Source organism: Cyprinus carpio, chromosome A19 (genome assembly GCF_018340385.1).
Source record: "Cyprinus carpio isolate SPL01 chromosome A19, ASM1834038v1, whole genome shotgun sequence".
Classification (NCBI taxonomy): domain Eukaryota; kingdom Metazoa; phylum Chordata; class Actinopteri; order Cypriniformes; family Cyprinidae; genus Cyprinus; species Cyprinus carpio.
In genome coordinates, this window is record NC_056590.1 from 9,402,638 (window position 1) to 9,427,947 (window position 25,310).

Sequence of the window (25,310 nt, forward strand, 5' to 3'; positions counted from 1 at the left end):
GATCCAAATTTAATATCTTGTATGACTTCCATGAGCTTGAAGGACTGCATCCATGCGGTTTGGCAAGGAAGGATTCATACAATTTATTGATGAAGTCATCAGGAATAGCAAAGAAAGCAGTCTTGCATGCCTCCCAGAGTTCATCAATATTCTTTGGTTTCGTCTTCCATGCTTCCTCTTTCATCCTACCCCACATATGCTCAATGATGTTCATGTCTGGTGACTGGGCTGGCCAATCCTGGAGCATCTTGATCTTCTTTGCCTTGAGGAACTTTGATGTGGAGATGAAAGTATGCGATGGAGCACCATCCTGCTGCAGAATTTGGCCTCTTTTATGGTTGGGAATATAAGAGGTAGCTAAGATTTCTTGGTATTTTAGACTATTGATGTTGCCTTCCACCCTGCAGATCTATCGCACACCCCCATACTGGATGTAACCCCAGACCATGATTTTTCCGCCACCAAACTTCACTGTTTTCTGTGTGAATCTCAGATCCATGCGGGCTCCAGTAGGTCTCATGCAATATTTGCAGCGACTGGTGTAATTCAACAAAAGATTCATCTGAAAAATCCACCTTCTGCCACTTTTCCAGCGTCCATCCTTTTAGCAGGCTGTGGGCCTTGGCAAATGCCACACGGTTTTTATCAATTTTCTTTTGTTTAGTGCTGGCTTCTGGGTACTGATTCGACTATGGAGGCCATTTCGAGACAGAATCCGACAAACTGTTCTGGTTGACACAGGGACTTCAGGTGACCAGGTCTTGTGGAGCTCTGCTGCAGTGGAAAATGGGCTGGCTTTGGATTTTCGAGCCAACAAACGGCCCTCTCAAGCAGTTGTCTTGTGGGGTCTGCCTGACCTGGGCTTGTCAAAAATGTCTCCAGTGTCTTGAAATGTTTTTTTTATCCTCTGTACTTGACGCTGAGACACATTGAAGGTGTCTGCCACATCAGCAGTGGATCTGGTCTTCAGCCTCTTGATAATCAAAACTTTAGTCTCGGTGAATCTTAGGCATGTTTGCAGAGGTCTAGTTGCAGTTGATGCAAAGGTCTAGTGTACTGGGGTTGTTTTTATACACACCTGAGACCTAATTGATACATTATTAGTCACAGGTGAAGCTCATATGACAAGGCGACAACACTTATGTCTTTGCAAAAATTGACTCAATGGGCTTTACCAAGCTGTGAATATTAGAATACTTTTTGACAGTTTCGTTTTGCACTGAAACATTATTACAAAAGCTGTTGGGATTAAAATTAGCCATTTCTTTTAAAAAAATCTTGATTAGAAATATATTTCAGCGGCACTTCAGGTCAATTTGTACACAAGCGACAAGACTTTTGTCAGGGACTGTAGACTGATAAATCGTGTACAATAAGATCAGAGTTGATTGTTAAGAATGCTAACATGGTCCGTTTTAATTTCATATTCATTTTTTATTTCTTCTCCTTTTATTTGGAAAGGTCATATTATTTATGAGTATCTGTCCTGCTTTGATGATCTTTTGAAAGGACTGAGTTGCATTCACGCTTACACATGCGTAGCTGCTAGATAAACATGTGCATCTAATGTCACTTCTCACTGGAATGTAAAGCTGCTTTATTTTCCAAACCAGTCCACTAAGGGTTTTCGTTTCTAAGCATATTGGAGTCAAAGCACATACACCCAGACTTACTCCAAATGTATTATTACTTTTTGCGCTATTGATAGAGGGTTGAAGTGTACTGCATCTTCTCGCGCGCATCCGTGTGTATGTGTGTGTGTGTGTGTTTCCCTGTGCTTGGCTGCTGAAAGTGCTTACACAGTAGTCAGATCTACAGAATAACTGCCATACATCATCTCACAGATGAGCTGCCAGACACACACACACACACACGCACGCACGCACACACTCCAGCTGCTGATACGGATCTTCCCCTCTCTCTAGCTCTTGTGTTTCGTCTCTTTGCGGGTGATCACATCGATTGCCTCTTCACAGCATTTAACTGCCCCTTGAGCCTCCTGATGCCCCAGCTGCCCCTCTCAGACCCACACAGTGAGGCTGAATCACATCAAACTGGACTCAATGAGTATAAGAGGTGTAGTACAGGAAGAAAATAGGTGATAGGGTGTACTTTTTTCTTCCTATACAAGGCTTACTTTAAGGAGAAATTAATATTTCTTAATTTTTTTTATGTATACTGCTATTCAAAAGTGTGTCGTTTTTTTTAAGACATTAAACTTTTATTCAGAAGGGGTGCAAACTGATAAAAAGTGATAGATAAGAAATTTAAGTGTTTAAGTAAGTGACAATTTGTGCTCTGCATTTAACCCATCCAAGTAGTGAACACACACCGTGAACTCACACCTGGAGCAGTTGGATCAGTTCATGAGCATCAAATTACTGAGAGATCATGTAACAATGCAAGCCGTTACTGTATTTACTGTAATTTTTGTTCAATTTAATGGGTCATTGCTGAATAAAAGTATTAATATCTTTAAAAAAAAATCTTTCAGACCTTTAAACTTTTACCAAAAAACCCTCACCACATCGCTCTTTTTTTTACCACCACATTATTTTCTTCATATACATAATATTAAATAATTTTGATCTTCATAACATCCCCATAGAGAGATTTTGCCAAATTTAGCTCACTTCTAGGGACAATTTTGTACCCAAAGTATTGCTACATACAGTAGTGCTAGAAAGCCTCCAGGTGCTGCGTGACTCATATCTGGAGTCTGTGGTGAAAATATCTCCTCACATCACTAATGTGTTTGATCTTCAGAGCTTTAATTTAAAGACTTTGTTTAAACTTAAAATAAAGAAAAGTTTCTGTGATTTAACACTGAATTAACACACTACATTTGCACATAGATATGATAACCTAGATTCTGCATTCAGAAAGGCCATTATGGGTTGATTTAATCAAAAGTAATCAAAACCAACCTTCTGCCACAACAAAAGCAGATGCGAAAGTTAAAAAAGTGGCATCTAGCTGTGCAAATCTGTGTGAAGAAGGATAGCCAAAGCAGCATGTCAGACTTCATAAACCCTGATGATCATTTACTTGCTCATCTTCATCGTATATCAGCCGCTGATGGGAAAAAGAGTGCTTTTCATTTCCTTTACATGCACAAAACAAGTAAACAAACTAATCATGAGTCTAAATGATGAAATATACTATGTGTGTGTGTGCTGGTATGACTGCAAACGCAGCGGAGAATCAGTCACGGGATCAGTCATGAGTGCATATACGCATTCTCACGCAGGAGCCGTCAGGGGTCACATGTGATGATCCGTTTTTACACCGGCAGAAAACAAATCATTAATCTACTGAACTGAACTCACATCAGCCTCAAAACAGAGCTTGTATCGATTCGCTCTCCCTCCAGCGCCATCTGAGGAATTATTAAAATGCTTCTTCTTCACCGTCTGGCTGAAGAAACAATGAAGAAACAGCTTGTGCTGTTTGCAACATCTCTAAACCTGAGGAAGAAACAGCGGGGAGGAAAATATCCTTTAAAAAGAGATTGAAAAGGGAGAAAGAGTGTGAGAGCAAGTCTAAATCCAACTTGGAAATGGGATACGATTCGGTACATGTTTAACATGATTCATTCATTTTAAACAGATTTAGTGCACAGTGGTAAAGCGCCATCAAATAATCAGTGAATGTGAAGAAGTTTGTGAATGGCATTAATTCCAGCTGAACAGAAATCCACTGAATCACTGCCGTTTGTCTTCGAAGAAACTGCCCTTGGCGAGCAGCAAGCATTCTTCGCATCTCTTGTGATGCTTTGACAGCAGACAGAGCCATGTGGCATTCTGTACAACTTGTGTTTTGATAGGAAAACTAAAGGGATACAACCATGAGCAAAACGCTGAACCAATCAAACAACACTTTCCAACAAATTAAAGGAATAGTTCACCCAAAAATGAAAATTTGCTCAAAATGTACACACACGTATGTTTCTTTATTGGAAAGAATTTGGGTAAATATAGCATCACATCACTTGCTCAGCAGTGGATCTTCTGCAGTGAATGGGTGCCATCAGAATGAGAGTCTGATTATTGCAACATTTTTATGTCAGCTGTTTGGACTCTCATTCTGACAGCACCCATTCACTGCAGAGGATCCAATAGAGAGCAAGTTATACAAAGATTAATTTCGCAAAATCTGTTCTGATGAAGGAACAAACTCATCTACATCTTGAACGGTGAGTATAGTTTCAGCAAATTTTAATTCTTGAGTAAACTACAGTATTCCTTTAAATCGCTTATATAATCTGAATTTGGAGGTTGTACATTAGTATTTGTGTTGGAACAAGCCAGTTTTGGCTCTTCTGGATTTGAATCCAAAGCTGTTTTTGTGGATGTAACGCCTCACATGGCTTCCAAAGAAATATGTTCATGCTTATATGCTTTTTTTTCCCTGGTCAACTCCTTTGTCTTGCTGAGGCTAATCTCATAGCATGCATTTATATATCCTAAATATGCCCAACAATATGCATTTTTTTTTAGACTCAAAACAATATTCTGTTCACAAATTATGTCTTCATTTGTTTTCTTCACACTCTTCACTGCTAAGCCGTTTGGGGGGTTGGAGATAGAGAGGGCCGGGACACCATCTCTCTCTCTCTCTCTCTCTCTCAGTGGACAGTGCTAACAGAGTTATGAAAGAGGAACTGACTAAAGACCCTTCCTGTTGTGAGTCGCAGTCAGACGCTGTCAGTCAGGCAGCAGAAGGGATTACCTTCAGCTTGTCTGGATTCAAACATTCATAGTGTCTCAGGTTGGGATATATGATGTGCCCTGTCACTCAGCACTTCCTCCTCTCATTACTTACTCTAGCTTCCCTGTTCATCTTGTTTCCATTCAGGATGCATCTGTATTCTCTCACCCCAGCGTCCTCAAACTCTTTCTTTCTGCTGAAAATGGCATTGAAATATGCAGTGATGACAGGAGGGATGAAGGTAGATGGACTGTCAGTCTCATTCCCCCTCACACTGACTGTGATTTTACTGCTGGTCACTACTGGGCATTCCTGAAGCTGGACGTCCCGATGTTGCTGATGTGCTGCGTAACTGCAAATTGCTTTTAAAAATCTGATCACAAATGAGGTGAACTACTGGTAAAAATCATATGTAATTTAATTCAAAAACAAATTAGTTTTCTTGCTTCTTAAAATTTGTATCCTGGAGCGGAAATTAGTTTATGTTTTAACGAAAAAAAAAAAAGAAAGAAAAAAATGTGCTAATGAGGTGAGACAAAATAAATGTGTTTTCTTTTTGAATGAAGTTTATTTAGTCTCTGTAGTGCATTTTAAGCATAAATCTCATTAACTTTAGTTAGATTTCTCAAAAAAAAAAAAAGATTTATTATCATATGCCATGTTGCTTGTCAAGTTAACTGAGCTTGTTTTAAAATACAAAGAAAAATGGTTTTTGGAGTGCACTCAGGTTGCAGGAATCTTTGAAAATGAATGACCTCTAGTCTTAGTGCAACTGCAGATCCCTGTCAGTGTGAACAGTCCTTCAGATGATGGTCAATTCCTTACGATATAAAATAATTATTATAATTTAATAAAATTACAAAAATAAATAAAGTTAAATATAAATAAAAACACAACAAAATAAATAAAATATTAAATAAAATACAAATTAGATTGATTACATCACTTCCATCGACACACACTATATAAAATAAAGTATTCAGTTAAATATAATAAAACAACGCAAAATAAATATGAAAACAAAATAAAAATACCATTAAATAAAGTTTTTAAATAACTTTTAACTTTTAAATAAAGTTTTTTAAACATACAAAAATAAATACACACACACACACGCCTACTCATTGAGGCCTGCCTTTTATATACTGGGAAATGAACAATGGAATACTCAGGAAAAAAAAAAAAATCTCAATCTGCTCAATAACAACGAAATAAAACTGAGCTCATACAAACTGAGATCTCAACAACAGGTCAGCTCAAATCTGACTTCTGCTAAAACGTATGGACTCCAGCACCATGGACAGAGACACAAACACAAACTTCAGTACCATGGACAAGAAACAAATGAAAGACACCCCTGCTAACTACAGACTGAAGCAAAGGGATTAAGTGTCAAGTTTTACAACTGCTATGCAGAAAAAAAAAAAAAGCACACGTGATTCAACAAAAAAAGACCAATCACAAAATAATTTGATATGTTCTACACACAGAATAAAACTGATTCACAATGAGACCTGAATGTGGACGGGGCATTCCATTGTGATGTCATAATTAGAACCCAAGTAACCATTAAAACAGCATCACACCTAACTAATAAACTAACAAGCGTTCTACAGCAATCAAATGTACTATGGCTCTACAGCAGAGAGTGAGGGAAAAAAAAAATAGTGTACGCAGTTTGAGGACAGAATTCCTACCTTGACGTGATTGAATTCGTTCTTGCTGGCGTCAGTGCCGACTGGTTTATTTTCAGCACGTGGCTTTAGGACCTGCCGCAGCGGGCTAGAGACAGGCAGACCTGTTACACTGATACCATCTGAAAGCACACAACAATATACATTAGACATACGGCACACATGAACACAGTGGCCAGAGGCCAGAGGCCCGAAAAAACAGCAAGAGAGGAACGAAGGATCACTATCTTCTGTGACTTATGTGAGGAGAGGACGCTATTATACAGCTATAATTCCTCACATTCAGAGTATGTGCATATCACTCAAATGCTTTCCTCTCCATCTCTCTCTCCATCCGCCTTTCTATCTCTCAGCGCATCTGTTTGTCCGGCGTTTAGCGCTCGAAATAAAAATTAAAATCCATAACGTGACAGTTTGAAATATGATAAGGTGGAAAAACTTGGTAGTAAATAAGGCGCCGGAGTGCGTGTGCCGCAGTGGCTCTCTGGAACACACTCAGGTGGATATATTTTATCTCTCCGGCACATACGGATAATGGCACTAACTTATAAACGCACACACAAATTCATTCAAGTGAGAAACATTCTGTATTATTTTTAGAAACGGAACATAAATATGATGAATGAGACTTTCATCAACACGGACTTAAATGGTCTGCAAGCCTGCAAAAACATAAAAACACAAAACTAAAGAACACAGATCCTCAAATGTATGACGTCAACTGCAGCAGGGCTGGGTTATATACTCTGAAATATTTGAGATATATCTGCAAGGATTTTGCTGGTTATATAAAATTAAGTAACATTGTTGTAATTTTACTACATTTTATTTGGACATTAAGTTTCTAATAAAGCATGTCAGTATAGTTTTCTGAGTATTAAAACAGATGTTTTAAATGTCTAATTTCAGCTTTTTTAGTAAAAATGTTGTTGAAATTGGACAGTACAATTCATTTCTATGAGTCAGTTCAAAATTATTAAGTTTTATAAAAATGAAAATGTTTGCATCACTCAAAAATGTTGACAAAAGTCCTCACAGTGCAATTCCAATATGAAATGAAAATTTACCCTATATACTTATTTAATGAATGGTCCTCATTCACATTCACAGAGAAGTGCTGAAACAATCTAATTTCTTCCCATTAATTGTCCTGTGTCATTTAGAAATATGTCAGATTATTGTCAAAATGTTAAAAAATAAATACATAAAAAAACATGACCTGCTTTGGCTCTGTCTGGAGGGAAAATAATGATGGTAAAATGCAGCTTTTACCATGTGCAGATTTCTCTCTGAATCTCATGCAGATGAATTCTGACATTCAACAGAGGAGGAAGAGCAGTAAAGGGGCCGGTGAAAAGTTCATGTACGAAAATGCAGCTCATCACTATTCGAACAGAAACGAGTGTCTGTTAAACAGCATGTGATTTTCAGTCATTTTTCAAGCGCTACCTCTCTGCTGCTCAGTAAAAGAAAACCATATACAGCAGCACATATCAGGACACATCTGGTCAGTATTTGTGTTTTATCACCCGTGTGTTCGTAAAGGGAACGAGAGGGTGTTTAAACACTTGACACACAGAGAACTTACGGTCCTCATTACGAGTCCCACGGCCTCCAAAATGACATCACTTTCCTTCAAGAGTGTCTGACACAATATGTCGTAATGTCTGCTGCTAACTTTACAAGACTCAGACGCCCAGACTCCAGAACAGAGGAAACAGACTGACATGAGTTAAGAGGAGGCGGAGTTAAGTGTCACACAAGCAGGAGAGGGCAGAGCTTATATATAAAATAAAAATAACATAGGTTTTATAGACAATTGGATGAGTTTTTGGGGAAGACCTGGCTTGTTGAAAAGAGATGGTCTTCATCCCTCCAGGGGTGGTGCCGCTCTTATCTCTAGAAATATGGCACATAGTCTTAGAGTTTGTACTTGACTAACTGGGGCCCAGGTCAGGAAGCAGACAGACTGGCTAAACCGACCATCTGCTAGCCACCTTACGTCACAGAAGTCAGTTAATTCTCAGCACATAGAGACTCTTTCAGTCCTTCAGACGATGGTCAATTCCTTACGATATAAAATAATTATTATAATTTAATAAAATTACAAAAATAAATAAAGTTAAATATAAATAAAACACAACAAAATAAATAAATATTAAATAAAATACAAATTAGATTGATTACATCACTTCCATCGACACACACTATATAAAATAAAGTATTCAGTTAAATATAATAAAACAACGCAAAATAAATATGAAACAAAATAAAAAATACCATTAAATAAAGTTTTAAATAACTTTTAACTTTTAAATAAAGTTTTTTAAACATACAAAAATAAATACACACACACACGCCTACTCATTGAGGCCTGCCTTTTATATACTGGGAAATGAACAATGGAATACTCAGGAAAAAAAAATCTCAATCTGCTCAATAACAACGAATAAAACTGAGCTCATACAAACTGAGATCTCAACAACAGGTCAGCTCAAATCTGACTTCTGCTAAAACGTATGGACTCCAGCACCATGGACAGAGACACAAACACAAACTTCAGTACCATGGACAAGAAACAAATGAAAGACACCCCTGCTAACTACAGACTGAAGCAAAGGGAGTAAGTGTCAAGTTTTACAACTGCTATGCAGAAAAAAAAGCACACGTGATTCAACAAAAAAGACCAATCACAAAATAATTTGATATGTTCTACACACAGAATAAAACTGATTCACAATGAGACCTGAATGTGGACGGGGCATTCCATTGTGATGTCATAATTAGAACCCAAGTAACCATTAAAACAGCATCACACCTAACTAATAAACTAACAAGCGTTCTACAGCAATCAAATGTACTATGGCTCTACAGCAGAGAGTGAGGGAAAAAAAAAATAGTGTACGCAGTTTGAGGACAGAATTCCTACCTTGACGTGATTGAATTCGTTCTTGCTGGCGTCAGTGCCGACTGGTTTATTTTCAGCACGTGGCTTTAGGACCTGCCGCAGCGGGCTAGAGACAGGCAGACCTGTTACACTGATACCATTAAATATACTTATTTAATGAATGTTCCTCATTCACATTCACAGAGAAGTGCTGAAACAATCTAATTTCTTCCCATTAATTGTCCTGTGTCATTTAGAAATATGTCAGATTATTGTCAAAATGTTAAAAAATAAATAAATAAAAACATGACCTGCTTTGGCTCTGTCTGAGGGAAAATAATGATGGTAAAATGCAGCTTTTACCATGTGCAGATTTCTCTCTGAATCTCATGCAGATGAATTCTGACATTCAACAGAGGAGGAAGAGCAGTAAAGGGGCCGGTGAAAAGTTCATGTACGAAAATGCAGCTCATCACTATTCGAACAGAAACGAGTGTCTGTTAAACAGCATGTGATTTTCAGTCATTTTTCAAGCGCTACCTCTCTGCTGCTCAGTAAAAGAAAACCATATACAGCAGCACATATCAGGACACATCTGGTCAGTATTTGTGTTTTATCACCCGTGTGTTCGTACAGGGAACGAGAGGGTGTTTAAACACTTGACACACAGAGAACTTACGGTCCTCATTACGAGTCCCACGGCCTCCAAAATGACATCACTTTCCTTCAAGAGTGTCTGACACAATATGTCGTAATGTCTGCTGCTAACTTTACAAGACTCAGACGCCCAGACTCCAGAACAGAGGAAACAGACTGACATGAGTTAAGAGGAGGCGGAGTTAAGTGTCACACAAGCAGGAGAGGGCAGAGCTTATATATAAAATAAAATAACATAGGTTTTATAGACAATTGGATGAGTTTTTGGGGAAGACCTGGCTTGTTGAAAAGAGATGGTCTTCATCCCTCCAGGGGTGGTGCCGCTCTTATCTCTAGAAATTTGGCACATAGTCTTAGAGTTTGTACTTGACTAACTGGGGCCCAGGTCAGGAAGCAGACAGACTGGCTAAACCGACCATCTGCTAGCCACCTTACGTCACAGAAGTCAGTTAATTCTCAGCACATAGAGACTCTTTCACCTAGATATCATACTATAGAGACTGTGTCTGTTCACCGAACTAGCAAATACAAAAAAAACGTCCAAAACAATTTAAGTGTAACAATTTAATTGATGTTCAACAAATAAAAAAAAAAAAACAGATATGATACAGATAAACAAATGATAAAGCCTGGCTTAATGAATATTAGTTCCCTTTCTACAAAAGTGCTTATTGTAAATTATATGATCACAGATCATAACTTAGATGTTCTCTGTTTGACAGAAACCTGGTTAAAACCAGATGAACACATTATTTTAAATGAGTCTACCCCCCAAGATTACTGTTATAAACATGAGCCACTTCCAAAAAGTAAAGGGGGACGTGTTGCTACAATTTATAGTAATATTTTCAGTATTTCTCAGAGCTCTGGTTTCAAGTATAATTAGTTTGAAGTAATGGTGATTCAAATAACATTACCCAGAGAAATAAGTTTTAATGATAAATCCCCTGTGACGTTTGTACTGGCTACTGCATACAGGCCACCAGGTCACCATACAGACTTTATCAAAGAATTTGCTGATTTTCTATCTGAGTTAGTGTTGGCTGCAGATAAAGCTTCATTCTGAACCCCATTGGGGTTTGACAAAATGTGTCAGGGCCCACTCATTGTCGGAATCATATTTTAGATTTAATACTGTCACATGGAACTGATGTTAATGGCATTGAAATTCTGCAATAGAGTGATGATATCTCGGCTCATTATCTAGTCCCATGTATACTCCATATAGCTAAAGCTGCACATTCAACTCCTTGTTACAAATATGTTAGAACCATCACTTCTACCACAAAAGACTGTTTTGTAAATAATCTTCCTGACTTGTCTCAATTCCTTAGCATATCCAATAGCTCAGAAAAACTTGATGATGTAACAGAAACTATTAAATCTCTCTTTTCTAGCATTTTAGATATGGTTGCTCCTTTAAGATTAAAGAAGATTAAGGACAACAGTGTGACACCGTGGTATAACGCGCACACAAATGGAGCGCAGCTGGAAGAAAACAAAACTAGAGGTATTTCGTATTACATGGCAGGAAAGTACTTCTGCTTTCCTGAAAAGCTCTAAAAACTGCTAGATCTACTTAGTTTTCATCTCTTTGAAGAGAACAAACACAACCCCAGGCATTTATTCAATACAGTGGCTAAATTAAAGAAACATAAAACCTTCAAATTGGCTCTTATTAAGCCTTTCATTACAAAACCCTAACTTGATCCTAGAGAATTAGTTAATTTCAGACCGATCTCAAATCTCCCTTTTCTGTCAAAAATACTAGAAAAGGCAGTATCCTCTCAGCTATGTTCCTTTTTGGAGAGAAATTGTATCTCTGAGGATTTCCATTCAGGATTTAGACCAAATCATAGTACTGAGACTGCTCTCATCAGAGTTACACATGACCTGCTCTTATTACCTGATTGTGGTTGTATTTCTCTATTAGTGCTACTGGAACTTAGCACTGCATTTGATACTATCGACCACAACATCCTTTTGAGTAGACTACAAAATTATGCTGGCATTAGTGTAGAAGTGCACAATAAATATCGGCCGATAATTAACAAATCAACGCTGATAATGAACGTGGATTGGCGCAGCTTGTCAGTTAACAATGGCTCTGTGTAGTAACAGCTACTCTATGTGAAATCATGCACCTGATGGAATTTACTGCTGATTAGAGAACCGGCTTTACTGACGAGATACGCATTAATTATCGGCCGATATTTATTGTGCATCCCTACATTAGTGGAATTGCATTGTAATGGTTCAAATCTTACTTATCTGACCATCATCAGTTCGTAGCAGTAAATGACATCATATTGATCACAAGTACAGTATGGACTGCCACAAGGCTCAGTACTAGGACTGTTGCTTTTCACACTTTACATGTATATTGGACAAAAAACCTCCACCTGTAATAACCTAAATCACTCTCTAATACTTGATGGCTCCTCTGTTAAATCCTTGTCATCAGTTATGAACCTAGGTGTGCTATTTGATAGCAATCTTTCCTTTGAAAACCATGTTTCTAGCATTTGTAAAACTGAATTTTTCCATTTTAAAAATATATCTAAATTACGACCTATGCTTTCAGTGTCAAATGCAGAAACGTTAATTCATGCGTTCATGACCTCCAGGTTAGATTATTGTAATGCTTTATTGGGTGGTTGCTCTGCGCGCTTAATAAACAAACTCCAGCTGGTCCAAAATGTAGCAGCTAGAGTTCCAATTAGAACCAGGAAATCCGACCATATTAGCCCAGTTCTGTCAACTCTGCACTGGTTCCCTATTGAACGAATACATTTTAAAATCTTGCTAATTACTTATAAAGCCCTGAATGATTTAGCTCCCCAGTACTTGAGTGAACTCATATCGCATTATAGTCCTTGACGTCTGCTGTGATCTCAAAACTCTGGCCATTTGATTATACCTAGGATATCAAAATCAACTGCAGGCAGCAGATCCTTTTCCTATTTAGCGCCCAAACTGTAGAACAATCTACCTAGTGTTGTTCGGGAGGCAGACACACTCTGTCAGTTTAAATCTAGATTAAAGACCAATCTCTTTAACCATCTCTTTGACCCATCAATGAACTGACTTTAGCTGAAAAATGACTCTGTTATTGTCTTCTTGCATCATTGACAAACTATTTTCCTGTTTGACTCTGTAAAGCTGCTTTGACACAACAAGTATTGTATAAAGCGCTAGGTGACTTGACTTGACTTATAAAGTAAAAGAAAATATCAGTTTAGACTATAAAATATGTTCAGAATTATATATGTGCCTATTTTAATAATAAAAATAAATAAATAAAATAAAAATATTATCAAAAATAAATATTTTTATACAATATAAATATTTATATTTTTATACTACTACTACTGCAACTACTACTAATACAGGTAATAAATGTTTTTAACAATAATAATAATAATAATAAACAAAATGAAATAATGTATTATTAAAATTAATAAAGAATTATTTTCATATAGCACCTTTATTTAATAATAATAATAATAAAATAAAATAAAATAATGTATTATTGAAATGAATAAAGAAATATTTTATATAGCACATTTAAAGATTTAATAATAATAATAGTAATAATAATAATAATAAATTATTATTTTTATATAGTGCCTTTAAAAGTGTATAAAATAAAATTAAATGATCTACCTAATGAACATGTTATCTTTAACAGATGTCACTTATTCCCTTGCTTAAGTAAAATGCAGTGGGTCGCATCGAAAAACGTGGTGCTCAGTGATTACCAGACATTACCCAGTGAGGCTAGCAGGTTCATCCCTATGTAGCAGTGTGACATCATCTGCACCAGGGCTCTGCGGTCGTCTGACGTCCCGCATGAAGGGTAAACGTTTACCTCCAGCGGGCTCTCAGTGGGGGGAGCCGTCCAATTTAATGGAGCCGCTCTCCTCTCTCATTATGTTGTTTTTGCACTGACATTTTAACATTCAGGCACTAATGTGTTTAGTCTGACTGTCTGGCCCTCGTGCTCTCCCTCTTTCTGATGGGGAGACGATTTATAGAGGACGCATGAATGAACGAAACCGGGCGGCATGTTAAAGAAACTCCCGTATAGACTGAACCCAACGGCCTCCTGAGAGACAGACAGAGCACCGCATCATAGTGATGACATCAGCACCATCACAGCCTGAGTTATGCTGACAGGAGAGATGGAGACAAACACAGAGAGAGCGACTGAGACAAAAAGGGCAAAGAAAAAGGGTTGAAGGGAACAGAGCGAAAGGAACAGAAAGAAAATGTACAGTGTGCTCAACTTTCAAATGTTTTTAATAAACTGATTCTTCTAAATGAATTGGTCTAACAACTCATTGACTTACTGAACAAACTGGTTATTGCTGGTTAACATCAGCTGGTTAACAACACTCACTGAACCACTGATTTACTCACTGGACCTCTAAAAATGATTACTAAGAATGTAAATGTTGCAGGCATGTGATCAGCTAAAAACCTGTTGTTTTTCGCATTTAAAGTAATTATCAATCATCATGATCATCATCATCATCTGTATTTATCTAAATGCTAAAAATTAAAATGTCTCAATTGTCTTAATATAGTTGTCTAATTGACTTTGCTGTAAAACATTAAACTGAAGAGCTTTTATTTTTTGGCAGAAAACCACTGGAAGACCGTAAATCTCTTGACAACATCTTTATAAGCTATGATTGGTCCATGTTGTATTTTCAAATGCATGATAGAAGGGTTGAAAATGCAGCACTTTTTCCCCTTGGATTTACGTAGTTCACATAGGTCAGGTCATAATTTGTATAAATATGTTGACAACAGTCTGGAAGCTGCTTCATGCGAAACATGCAACACCAAAGATGTCTCGCATCCCATTATGACATCACAATGGAGAGAAGGATGAGCAGCCAATCAGAGATTAGAAAGTGCAACATCAAACTTCAACATTTGAATGATTTTGATCTTATTTTAATTGTTTCTACAGTTAAAAAAAACAATCCTTATGAGCAACAGCAAACAGTGCTAATATTACCGCTAAATAACAGCAATAATGTATTAGCACCTGCGATAACATCAGTAGTGTTTACAATTCACTGCCTTCTACATGCTGCACTAATAAGACCGGCTTTAAGCTGTCTTATCGGCCTAATTCAGAGAAAATTATTATTTCAACAATAATTAAAACATTTTAGCGGCGTCTGAGGAGAGACCCAGGAGAGGAGAGAGAGAGGAAGAGGGCCGTTCAGCTCGCACCTGTTTGTAATTCAAGCAGAAACGCAGTCTGCTACAGTCTGCTCTCCTCGAGTCTCATTAATATTTACATGTGTGTACAAAGAGACGGCGATAACCTGGAAGACATTTCCCATTCTCAGAGGTTACAAATACATTTCATTAACATTTTATACTTTATACTTCATATATCACAATTTTCTATTTGAATATTTTTAAATATTCATTGAATATGTAATTCTATATATTCAAAATATATTTTAACATTAGATATTTCATAATAGTTTATTTTCATATTTATTTTATTTTTATCATTTTATATTTAATATTTTATTTTATTTATTATTTAAAATTTTATTATTATAAAAAATGTAATTACTTTTTAATATTGTCACATTTCATAATCTTATTTTTTTATTTTTATATTAATTTATACTTTTTTTTTTTACTTTTTAAAATGTACTTATTTTTGTTTATTTATTTATTGATTGGATGATTTTAAACTTTTTTCAGCATCATTACTCCAGTCTATACTGATATATATGTATATCTATACTAGATATATTACGGATACCACCCAAACTTTTGAACAGTACAGTGTACATGTGAATGATGATTTGTCTTGTTCAAAAACATATGACATAGTTTCAAGCAAATTTGAACTCCACTTCAATGCTCTTTAGTAGAAACAACTATGATAAAGGCACATGAGAGGTAAAACAAGAGGCTAGACAGGAAGAAAGAATATGTAAGTGTAATATAACCAGGAAACAGACAAAAAGAACAAGATGTGAAGAGGAAACAGACATTAATCCAGAGAGGAAATAAGAGAGAGCAGAGCGAACGGAGAGGGGGTAATACAGGAGAGAGATGGCCGATGTCTCTGTTGAATGTAAAATGAGAGAGTACAGACACCTTGCTTGGATCAGATCTACCATAACAGGGCAAAGTGAATACTGCCTTTCTATCTATCAGAGAGCAATCAAGCCTGTCTTGATTATAGTGCGATGGCTCCGGTGATGCACTCTCAGAAATTGAGTGTAAATTGGATGGGACAAACCAGAACAGACCCCAATGATGTGTGATGCTTTCGTGTGGATGTTTACCATCGTTCAGGTCGTGTAACAGGTTCTCCTGACCGGAGAAGTCCAGTTTGGCGCTTATGTTGACAGGGATGGAGACAGATTGACCGGATTTCAGAGGCAGGTGGGACAAAGCGTCCTGCAGGTCCCAGGTCAAGAACTCACCAAACAGCTTCTCTGTAAGACAGAAAAAGGGACATATTTGATAACAACAATGAGGAATGAAACATCTTGCACTTCAGTCAGTGACAAAAAAGGATTTTTAAAGTAATTAAAATAAACAAAAAAAAAAACACTACCAATTGTATTTTTTTAAATCTTATTTTTAAAAATAAGTAGAAAAAAAAACTAAATAATAATAATAATAATACATCTATTTATAATATAATATTAAAAAAAATATTTCTTAATACATTGTCATGCATGATGATCAAATTTATAAATAGATCTGGACACAAAAAATAGGATGCACATCACTGATTCATCATCTTTTTCTTGCATATCCATATATTTATAGCTGCACAAAAACAGTAAACCTCTGAATCAAACTACAGCAGCTACTACAAAAGTAGCATGTAACCACAACATATGTAAAGGCATGATATATGCACTTTAAAAATCACATATCATTGTATTTTTACTTACTAATTTTTATTTCACAAAAAAATTTAATGAATTAATTGGTGGAGCCCCTGCAGTACTACCACAGACTCCATACTGAAGATCCCTGATGTATAACAATCTTTTAAATTCAATTTATCTCAGAAATTCTCTTTATTACAGTATGTGAGTCAATACTTTGTTTGGCTAACTATCCAATCAACTCGAAAACTCACTGGTATTAAATAATTCACTCTGGTAAACTGCAGATTTATAAACCTTTGGTGATGCAAACTTTGGAAAAGAAATCCAACACAGAAATATCTAAAGAATACATAAAATAACATTAAGAAAACCCAGATCAAAAGCTCCGAGTTCAGATATGTTGTGATCAACATTGACATCTGCACCGAGAGAAACTTCTCCCACTCTCTGCATCTGGCAAATAGTTTCTTTTATGTTATATTTTATATCAAGTGTCTGATGCAATAGCAAATTTGATCTCTAACTATAAATCCAAAATGATGACCATCTAAAAAAAATAAAATAAAAAAAAATATTAAAATAAAAATGTAATATTAAAATAATAAAATAATATTGAAACAAAACTAAAATAATATTACAACTAGACAAAAATAAAATAAAATAAAATAAAATAAAATAAAATAAAATAAAATAAGATAAAATAAAATAAAATAAACGTGAAGTAAGGTGCATAAATCCCCAGCAGGTGTTTGGATGAACCTAAAAAAAAGAAAAAGAAAAAAAAAAAAAAAAAAGGAAAAACTGACCATGTATAGTGGAATACCATGGTATTCACTAAAGTACCATGTAAATAAAATTATACATGACTATAGTAATCATTCAATACCATGGTATATGTTACTGTATCTCCACTGTAGTATTTAGTTCAAGTGCCGTTTACTTTCTTTCTGCGTTTTACCAAAACTACTACATTGTTGCCACCTAAGGAGAAATGCAACTGAGAGTTTGATCCTGGTGTGTAACGAGAATCGTAACTCGCTCTCTGTTTATCTCGTCATCTCCCTGTGTGAGTGTGAAGGCACAATGAACGCCTGTTCAGAGCTTCATTCAGATGCTAAAAGCTCCCAAACCTCACTGAGGATGAATAATAGACAGAGGCCAAATAACGAAGTCAAATGAGTGCTGCACAACACGTCTGTGAACATTTAAATGAGTGTCTGCCCTACAGATTTAATTTTCATTCCCACATGAAAGACTGAAGAACACATGAATAAGATGCTGCATTACAATGACAGTCATCAGACATTCACAGGGAAAACACTTTAAATTAAAACCGCTGACTTGTATTAACACCTGCCACCTGTTTGTCTGAGGCCTGACCAAGGGTTTCACCACTTCAGAGTGAACAAAACAGATTCACATTTTCACTTAAGCAGATTGACAAACTCTGGTGTCCGTGAGCAGAACCTTGATTTTAGTCTCAAAAGAGTGTCCGAAGTCAGATGTTTGACCTTCAGCATGACACTACAGCCAAGAATACCCATTTAAACAGGAAGAGACTGTCTGATTCACATGCACATGACCAACCACAGTTTAAGGGCTGGGAAACCTTAAAAATCTTTGAAAACATATGGTTTGCTCATGGATATGTCCATGGATTAGTGTCACAGAACTTACATTTTATTCACGCCCCACCTGTAGTCCAACTTATGAACTATATAACTGCATATTTAAATTTTGATTTGGGTAAACACACCGTAATGCAATGTAAAGGCTCATTATAGAATGCACCAGATTCACAATGCAACAATTAACATTGCGCCAAGCGCTACACAGCTGATGGAAAGCTGCCAATCAACAGAATTTAATTAAAAAGGGGTGAACAATTTGTAGTGATCATGATTTGCATAATGCATGTAGAGAAGCAGGTGCTAAAGGAAAAGATGCAAATACAAGGAAGAATTATTTCTTAGTGAATTACTACCATTCAAAAGTTTGGGGTCAGTAAGATATTTTTTTAAGAAATTAATCTTTTTATTCAGCAAGGACAGATTAAATTGGTAAAAAGTGACAGTAAAGTCATTAATAATGTTACAAAAGACTTCTATTTCAAATAAATGCTGTTCTATTCATCAAAGAATCCCGATTAAAAATTGTATCACAGTTTCCACAAAAATATGCATATGCAAAATATATTTCTGGAAATATACTGTAAAGCAGCACAAACTGTTTTCAACGTTGATAATAATAAGAAATGTTTCTTGAGCAGCAAATCAGCATATTAGAATGATTTGTGAAGGATCATGTGACACTGAAGACTGGAGTAATGATGCTGAAATTTCAGCTTCGCGTCACAGGAATAAATGACATTTAAAAATATATTCAAATAGAAAACAGTCATTTTGAATTGTAATAATATTTCACATTACTGTATTTATTGTATTTCTGATCAAACAAATGCAGCCTTGGTGAGCAGCATAAAAGTTTTCTTTTAAAAAATACTATAAAATGTTACAGACCCCAAACTTGACCAGTAGTGTATAGAGAATAAGATTTTAGATAAATCCAACATCCATCTACATTTCAGAACTTTTCCTCTAATTACGGTTACACTGACAAACGAATATTAAACTAGACTAAACCCACGTTGCTGTTTTAGCATTTTAATTCTCAGTGTCTGCTCTTCCCCAGAGCTTATCTATTCCAGCTGTCTCTCGAGAGTCGTGATCCTCTCTTCTGAACCACACGGATGGAAATAAACAACCCAGACAGATGTTAAACCCTGTTCCACAACAACACGCTCCCGGGCCTGTGAGCCATCATCCTGGAGGGCTCCTTCCTGGCAGCAGTCCTGAATGGATCAGGACAGCAGACTACATCCATCCCGAACGCGCACGCCTGCCAACGCTACAATCTGGGGTTTTTTTTGGAGCCTGGGGATCTCAAACCATCAATTTAATATCTGAAGTCTCTGCAAATGGCAACATTTACAATTAGCATGCGGCTAATGAGGCTACAGAACCCATGGAACTAAGTTAAGAACACAAAAATAGAGCATGGATTATTTTTTTCTAGTGATTTAATCTAGATTTAATTTTAATGTCCCAAACATATTAGCATATAAACATTGATTTCATACAGTCTTGGTTTCAGGTGGCATGTTGACAGACTGTTCATGGATCATCTGAAGCATATTGCGCATAATAATGAAGCTTTCCAAAATCACAATCTCATATTGGCAAGCTTTACATGATATACGGGAATCTATTTCAACCTTTTTTATGTTTATCTCCCAATTTCTGAGTCACCAAACAGAAAAAACAGTCACGCTTGCTTTGTGTCCCCAAGCTGCCAAGATGAGTGTGTCCAAGACACTGAATATTTGAAAGATATTCAAAAGTTGAGACTTTCAATATAAAAGCCTGGCTATGTGAAACTAATTTTCATATACACTACAGTCTGAAAATAGCCACTGTGTACAATTAGATTATTCAAAATAACAGTCAAATGCCATCAAGCGCAAAATGAAAAGCTGAGGAGAGGAAGAAAAGGAGGGAGGCCCACAGCTCAAGCTCTCCACACTAATTTGTTGGGGACTCAAATATTCAATAATTCATAATCCTGTGCGGGTGAATGCTAAAAACAGTGTGTAGACGGGTGAGACGGCTTTATAAACAGCTGAGCAGTGACCATAATTCACCACGGTGCGGCCGGGCTTGAAACTCCGTTGCTAGGAGACACAGAGTTGCCGATGGCAGCGACTTCTGCTGTCTCATGTGTTAAACAGAGGTGACAAACGACAGAAATTTCTGGCTTCTGTACTAAAACAACTGAAAACTTTGTTTAATTGAAAGTAAGTCATTGAAATTACTTTGTGTTGATTCAACATGCATAGGTGCCATAAAAACATTTTAAATGCACATTTAGTTTTTCATGACAATTTCCCACTCTCTTTCTGACCTTTACAATTAAATGGCTGTTTTTGCTATTAGATAAAAAGAAAGAACAGCTGGATAGACAGACAGACAGATAGATTGATAGATGCACAGATAGACAGAAATACATAGGAAGATACAGTAGATAAATGGATAGGGAGATTGACACATGAGCAGACTGATAGAAAGATGACTAAACAAATAAAATTCTTTCTTTATTCCTTCATGCAGATGGAATAAAACAGAACAGTAGAAAAAGAAAGAAACTGATCGAGAGAATGCTGGAATGTTAGAACAATACAAAGAACAATAGAATTTTAAAACCAGAGCATGAACTAAAGAACATAAGATCTAAAGAATGATAGAAAGAACGATTGAGCATTAAGACAGAATGCTAGAAAGAAAGAGCAATAGACAGAATGTTAGAACCAGAGAAAGAACAATAGAGAATGATATAACATTAGATAAAAGGTATATAGAAAGAATGATGAAATGTTAGTACCAATGAAAGAATGAATAACAGAACATTAGATAGAATGATAGAAAGGATAAAATATACAAAATAGAATTAGCCAAAAAAAAAAAACAGCAATATATTTAGAGAAAATGAGTGACAGAATGAACAAGAGAAGATTAGAATGATAGATAGAAGGAATGATGGACAGAATGTTAGAATGAGAGATGATAGAATGATAGAACAAAAGAAGAATGATATATAAAAAGGACAATGCAATGTTTAAAGCAGAGAAAGAATGATAGAACATAAGACAGAAATGATAGAGAGCATGCTATAATGAGGAAGAACAATAAAAAGATGACATTAGACAGAAAAATATATAGAAAGAATGATGAAATGTTCCAACCAAATAATAATAGTGAGACAAGAGAATGACAGAATGATAGAATGAACAAGAGAATAATAAAACATTAGAATGACAGAAAGAAAGAACAATAAATAGAACGTTAGAACAAGTTATAGAATGTTAGAACGATGAAGTGTTTTATAGAAAGAACAACAGAATGTTGGAACCAGAGAAAGACTGATAGATCATGAGATATGCAGAATGACAAAGAATAAGTAAAAGAGATATAATGACAGAAAGAACAACAGACACAATAACAGAAATGACAGAAAGAATGTTAGAGAAAGAACAATAGAATGATAGATAGAATGTTTATATAGAGGGAGATTGACAGACTGACAGTTTTATATTAGTATGACACACAAATACAGTGTTATGCTTATTAAAATGATCTAATAAGAGCTAAATATAGATCTACAGCCATATGAATCTGAAGATACTGAGGGGCTTTAAATTATTATAAAATAATTTAAATTACATTTTTTTTTAAATTAAAGTTCTGGACTGAAACATAGACACAGGAGGGACAGATAAACCAACAACACTGAGCACTATTTCACAAATTATTAAAATGTTTCCTCACTGTCAGACTAAGGTAAAACTTTAATAATAGTGCTCTCAGATCACTTCTCACTACAGGGGGAAGCAAATTCAAACCACACCATGAAAAGAGCAGGAGAGTGTGTGAGAGACACACGGAGGATGATAATAATCCTCCATCAGCATGAAGAAAACGAATAACACATTATCACTGCAACACCGTCCTCTCTCTGATACACTGCCTTTATCTGGCTTACACTTCCAGCATGAGAATGACTCTACCGCTCCTGCACTGGATTCTAATTTCTCCACTTCTCATTCATCTTCCTCTCCAAACGCTTCTGAAATTAATTCAGCCCAAACCACTTCCACAGACTCCATTCAAACTTTGTGTGATCATTTCAGCCTTTGGTGTGCAATGTATTGTATGAACTTCATAATAAATGTAATCTTAAACTGTGAAAATCTCCAATTGGACTGCATTGATGGTGTTTGTCGTTGAGTTGATATTTATATTGAGTTAATATTTATACTTTCCATGCCTGGTAATTTAAAATCACATTATTTATTTTGCTCATAAGTTCATAAAATCCTAACCCATTTAAATTCTAATAAAATTCTGCAAAAAATATATATATATACAATTCAGAAGGAACTGTACTGACCTTGGGTCATCAAGATGCAGTAATGAATATTTTAAAGACATCACTCTTAAAAAAAAAAAAAAAAAAAAAAACACAATCTACAGATGTCCTTAAGAAATTTGTTGGCAAAGTTAAAGACACAAAGCATAGACATTTGCAGCACCTGAAAATCTATTTTAGTATGACAACCTTGCAAACTAGTGAATATTTTTCCTTTTTAAATTTTTTTTTATTATTATTTTCATTTTAGGTCATGACATACAGTATACAGTGTATACAGTATACAGTACTGTACTGTATATCATGACATACAGTATACAGTGCAAACTGGACGATAGAAAGTATAAATGGACAAAATTCTTGAGGTAATACATAAGCACAATCTTTGATTTGTAGAAATATTTAAATAATTTTTAAATTTAAAAATAATGAATACATTTAGTTTAAAGAAAATTAAAAAAAAAATTAATAAAATAAAATAATAAATTAATTACATAAAAATAATATAAAATGAATTATTATGATGTTTTAATTCAAACAATGTTTAAACATTTAAAAATAAATATTTAAATATTTTATATAAGTTGTACAAATATATGTCTTGCATATGTAACATTTCAGAAAATATTGAAAATATGTCGTACTTCAGTATTTCTGGATGGCACTACACGCATAAATGTCTAAGCCCACATCTACTATCTGTCAAATCAAATAAAATAAAATAAATCACTTAAGTTGTAGTCATTTTGAGAAATAAAAAATAAAATAAAAAATAAAAAACAACAACAATGATGTTTTAGTTCTAGAAATTCTTCAAAAAATGTTTTAAATATATAATATTTCAATATTTCATCGAAGGATGGCACTATTCAAGGTCTAAGCCCACAACATCCAATGTCTGTTTTTTTTTTTAAATAATGATAATTAAAACGTCAACAATATATATTTTTTTTTTATTTGTTTTGCTGCTTTGCAAGCGCTGCCATTTCCTTCAAAAAGGCAAATCCAGAGTCATGCTGTGTGTGCAAGTGAAAGCAGCGCAGCGTCACTCATTCAAACACTCCCCATTGCACTGGAAAGAAAACCTCTCTGGTATACAAAAACAAAAAAGACATGAAAAGCAAAGCGCATACACACAGCAGACAAATCCGAAGCCCTGAGCTAAACGTGCATCTGACTGTTTAGACATTGAAGGGTCACTGCTTCAGCCATGATTCTCACGAAGAGCTGGACACAGTTTCACGCATCCAATGCACTCCTCAATATCATTCAGAATCACATACAAAGCTCATACATATTTAACTACAATTCCATATCTTTAAGTAAATGTGAATGGTGGTTTGCCTGTGCAAAAGTCAACAACACAACACAATAATGCTATAGATGGATTCCAGGGGGAATTTCTACGTTTTTTTTGAGTTGTTGTTGGTTGTTGTAAGTTGTTGTTGTGTTGTTCATGGTGGTTGATGTGTTGTTGTTGGTGGTAATTTTTTTTCTTATGATGAAGCCACTCTTCCAATTTACAGTAGTCTGTATTTTTCTACCAGATGAAAATCTGAGGTCTAATGAGAATGTATTGATACTTGAGGTGAGGGGTTTGTTCAAATGGCCTTTTGTTAGTTATAACAGTTTCATTGCCTAATATTGCACCATATGTCATACACGGCAAATGTCATCGTCAAAGGGAAAGCATCATCGCTAACATCAAAATTGTCTGACAGCTGATGGAATCTAACATCCAAACAGACTGCGACTACCAAGGTCATAAATTATACATCTATATATTGAAAAAAGACAGCCAGGTCAACACTGAATACCATCTGGAGCCAGAGAGAAAGATGGGTAGAAAGACTGATAGCTGCAGAGAGAGAGAGAGAGAGAGATGTCAAAAATGTGCACTTCCATATGTTGAGTGATAAATTGTGTGGTGTGTACAGATCAGACAGAGATAGAAAAATTAGTCACAAAGGAACATAAACAGGGACAGAATCAGGTATTTCTACAGTATCCATTATCTTATCTATGCATCTATCTATCTATCTATCTATCTATCTATCATATTTTTAAGTATCTCAGATAGATCAATGGAAAGTTTTGTAGACACTGAGCTCCAAAAGACAGACAGACAGACAGACAGACAGACAGACAGACAGACAGACAGATAGACAGATAGATAGATAGATATAGATAGATAGATAGATATAGATAGATAGATGTATTGATAGATAGATAGATAGATAGATAGATAGATAGATAGATAGACAGACAGATAGATAGATAGATAGATAGACAGATAGATAGATGTTAGACTTTACATTTTGTTTTTAAACTCTCAAGCTCTGTCTTCAATTTTACTTCTCTACTTTAAAAAAAACACCTTTTGCAGTATGAAGTTCAGTTTGTTTCTACTTCGCTGTGTTACATTATAATTGCAAAAAATCGGTTTAAAGCAGTATGAGGTCAAAGATTCTGCAACAGTTTTCAGAT

At 35.5% G+C, this 25,310-nt stretch overlaps 1 protein-coding gene across 5 annotated transcripts in view; it reads right to left on the minus strand.

Moving 5' to 3' along the window:
- LOC109085850 (trafficking protein particle complex subunit 9-like) overlaps nt 1-25,310 on the minus strand; it is a 201,821-nt gene that overhangs the window by 98,508 nt on the left and 78,003 nt on the right. For all 5 annotated transcript variants that reach the window (XR_006162617.1, XM_042776264.1, XM_042776263.1 and 2 more), the window contains 2 exons: nt 16,281-16,433; nt 6,408-6,526 (listed from right to left, as the gene is read on the minus strand). Coding sequence is in view for 4 of the 5 variants with exons in the window: in XM_042776264.1 (XP_042632198.1) it covers nt 6,408-6,526; nt 16,281-16,433 (272 nt within the window). In the remaining variant the exon portion in view is untranslated. The remainder of the gene's footprint in view (nt 1-6,407; nt 6,527-16,280; nt 16,434-25,310) is intronic.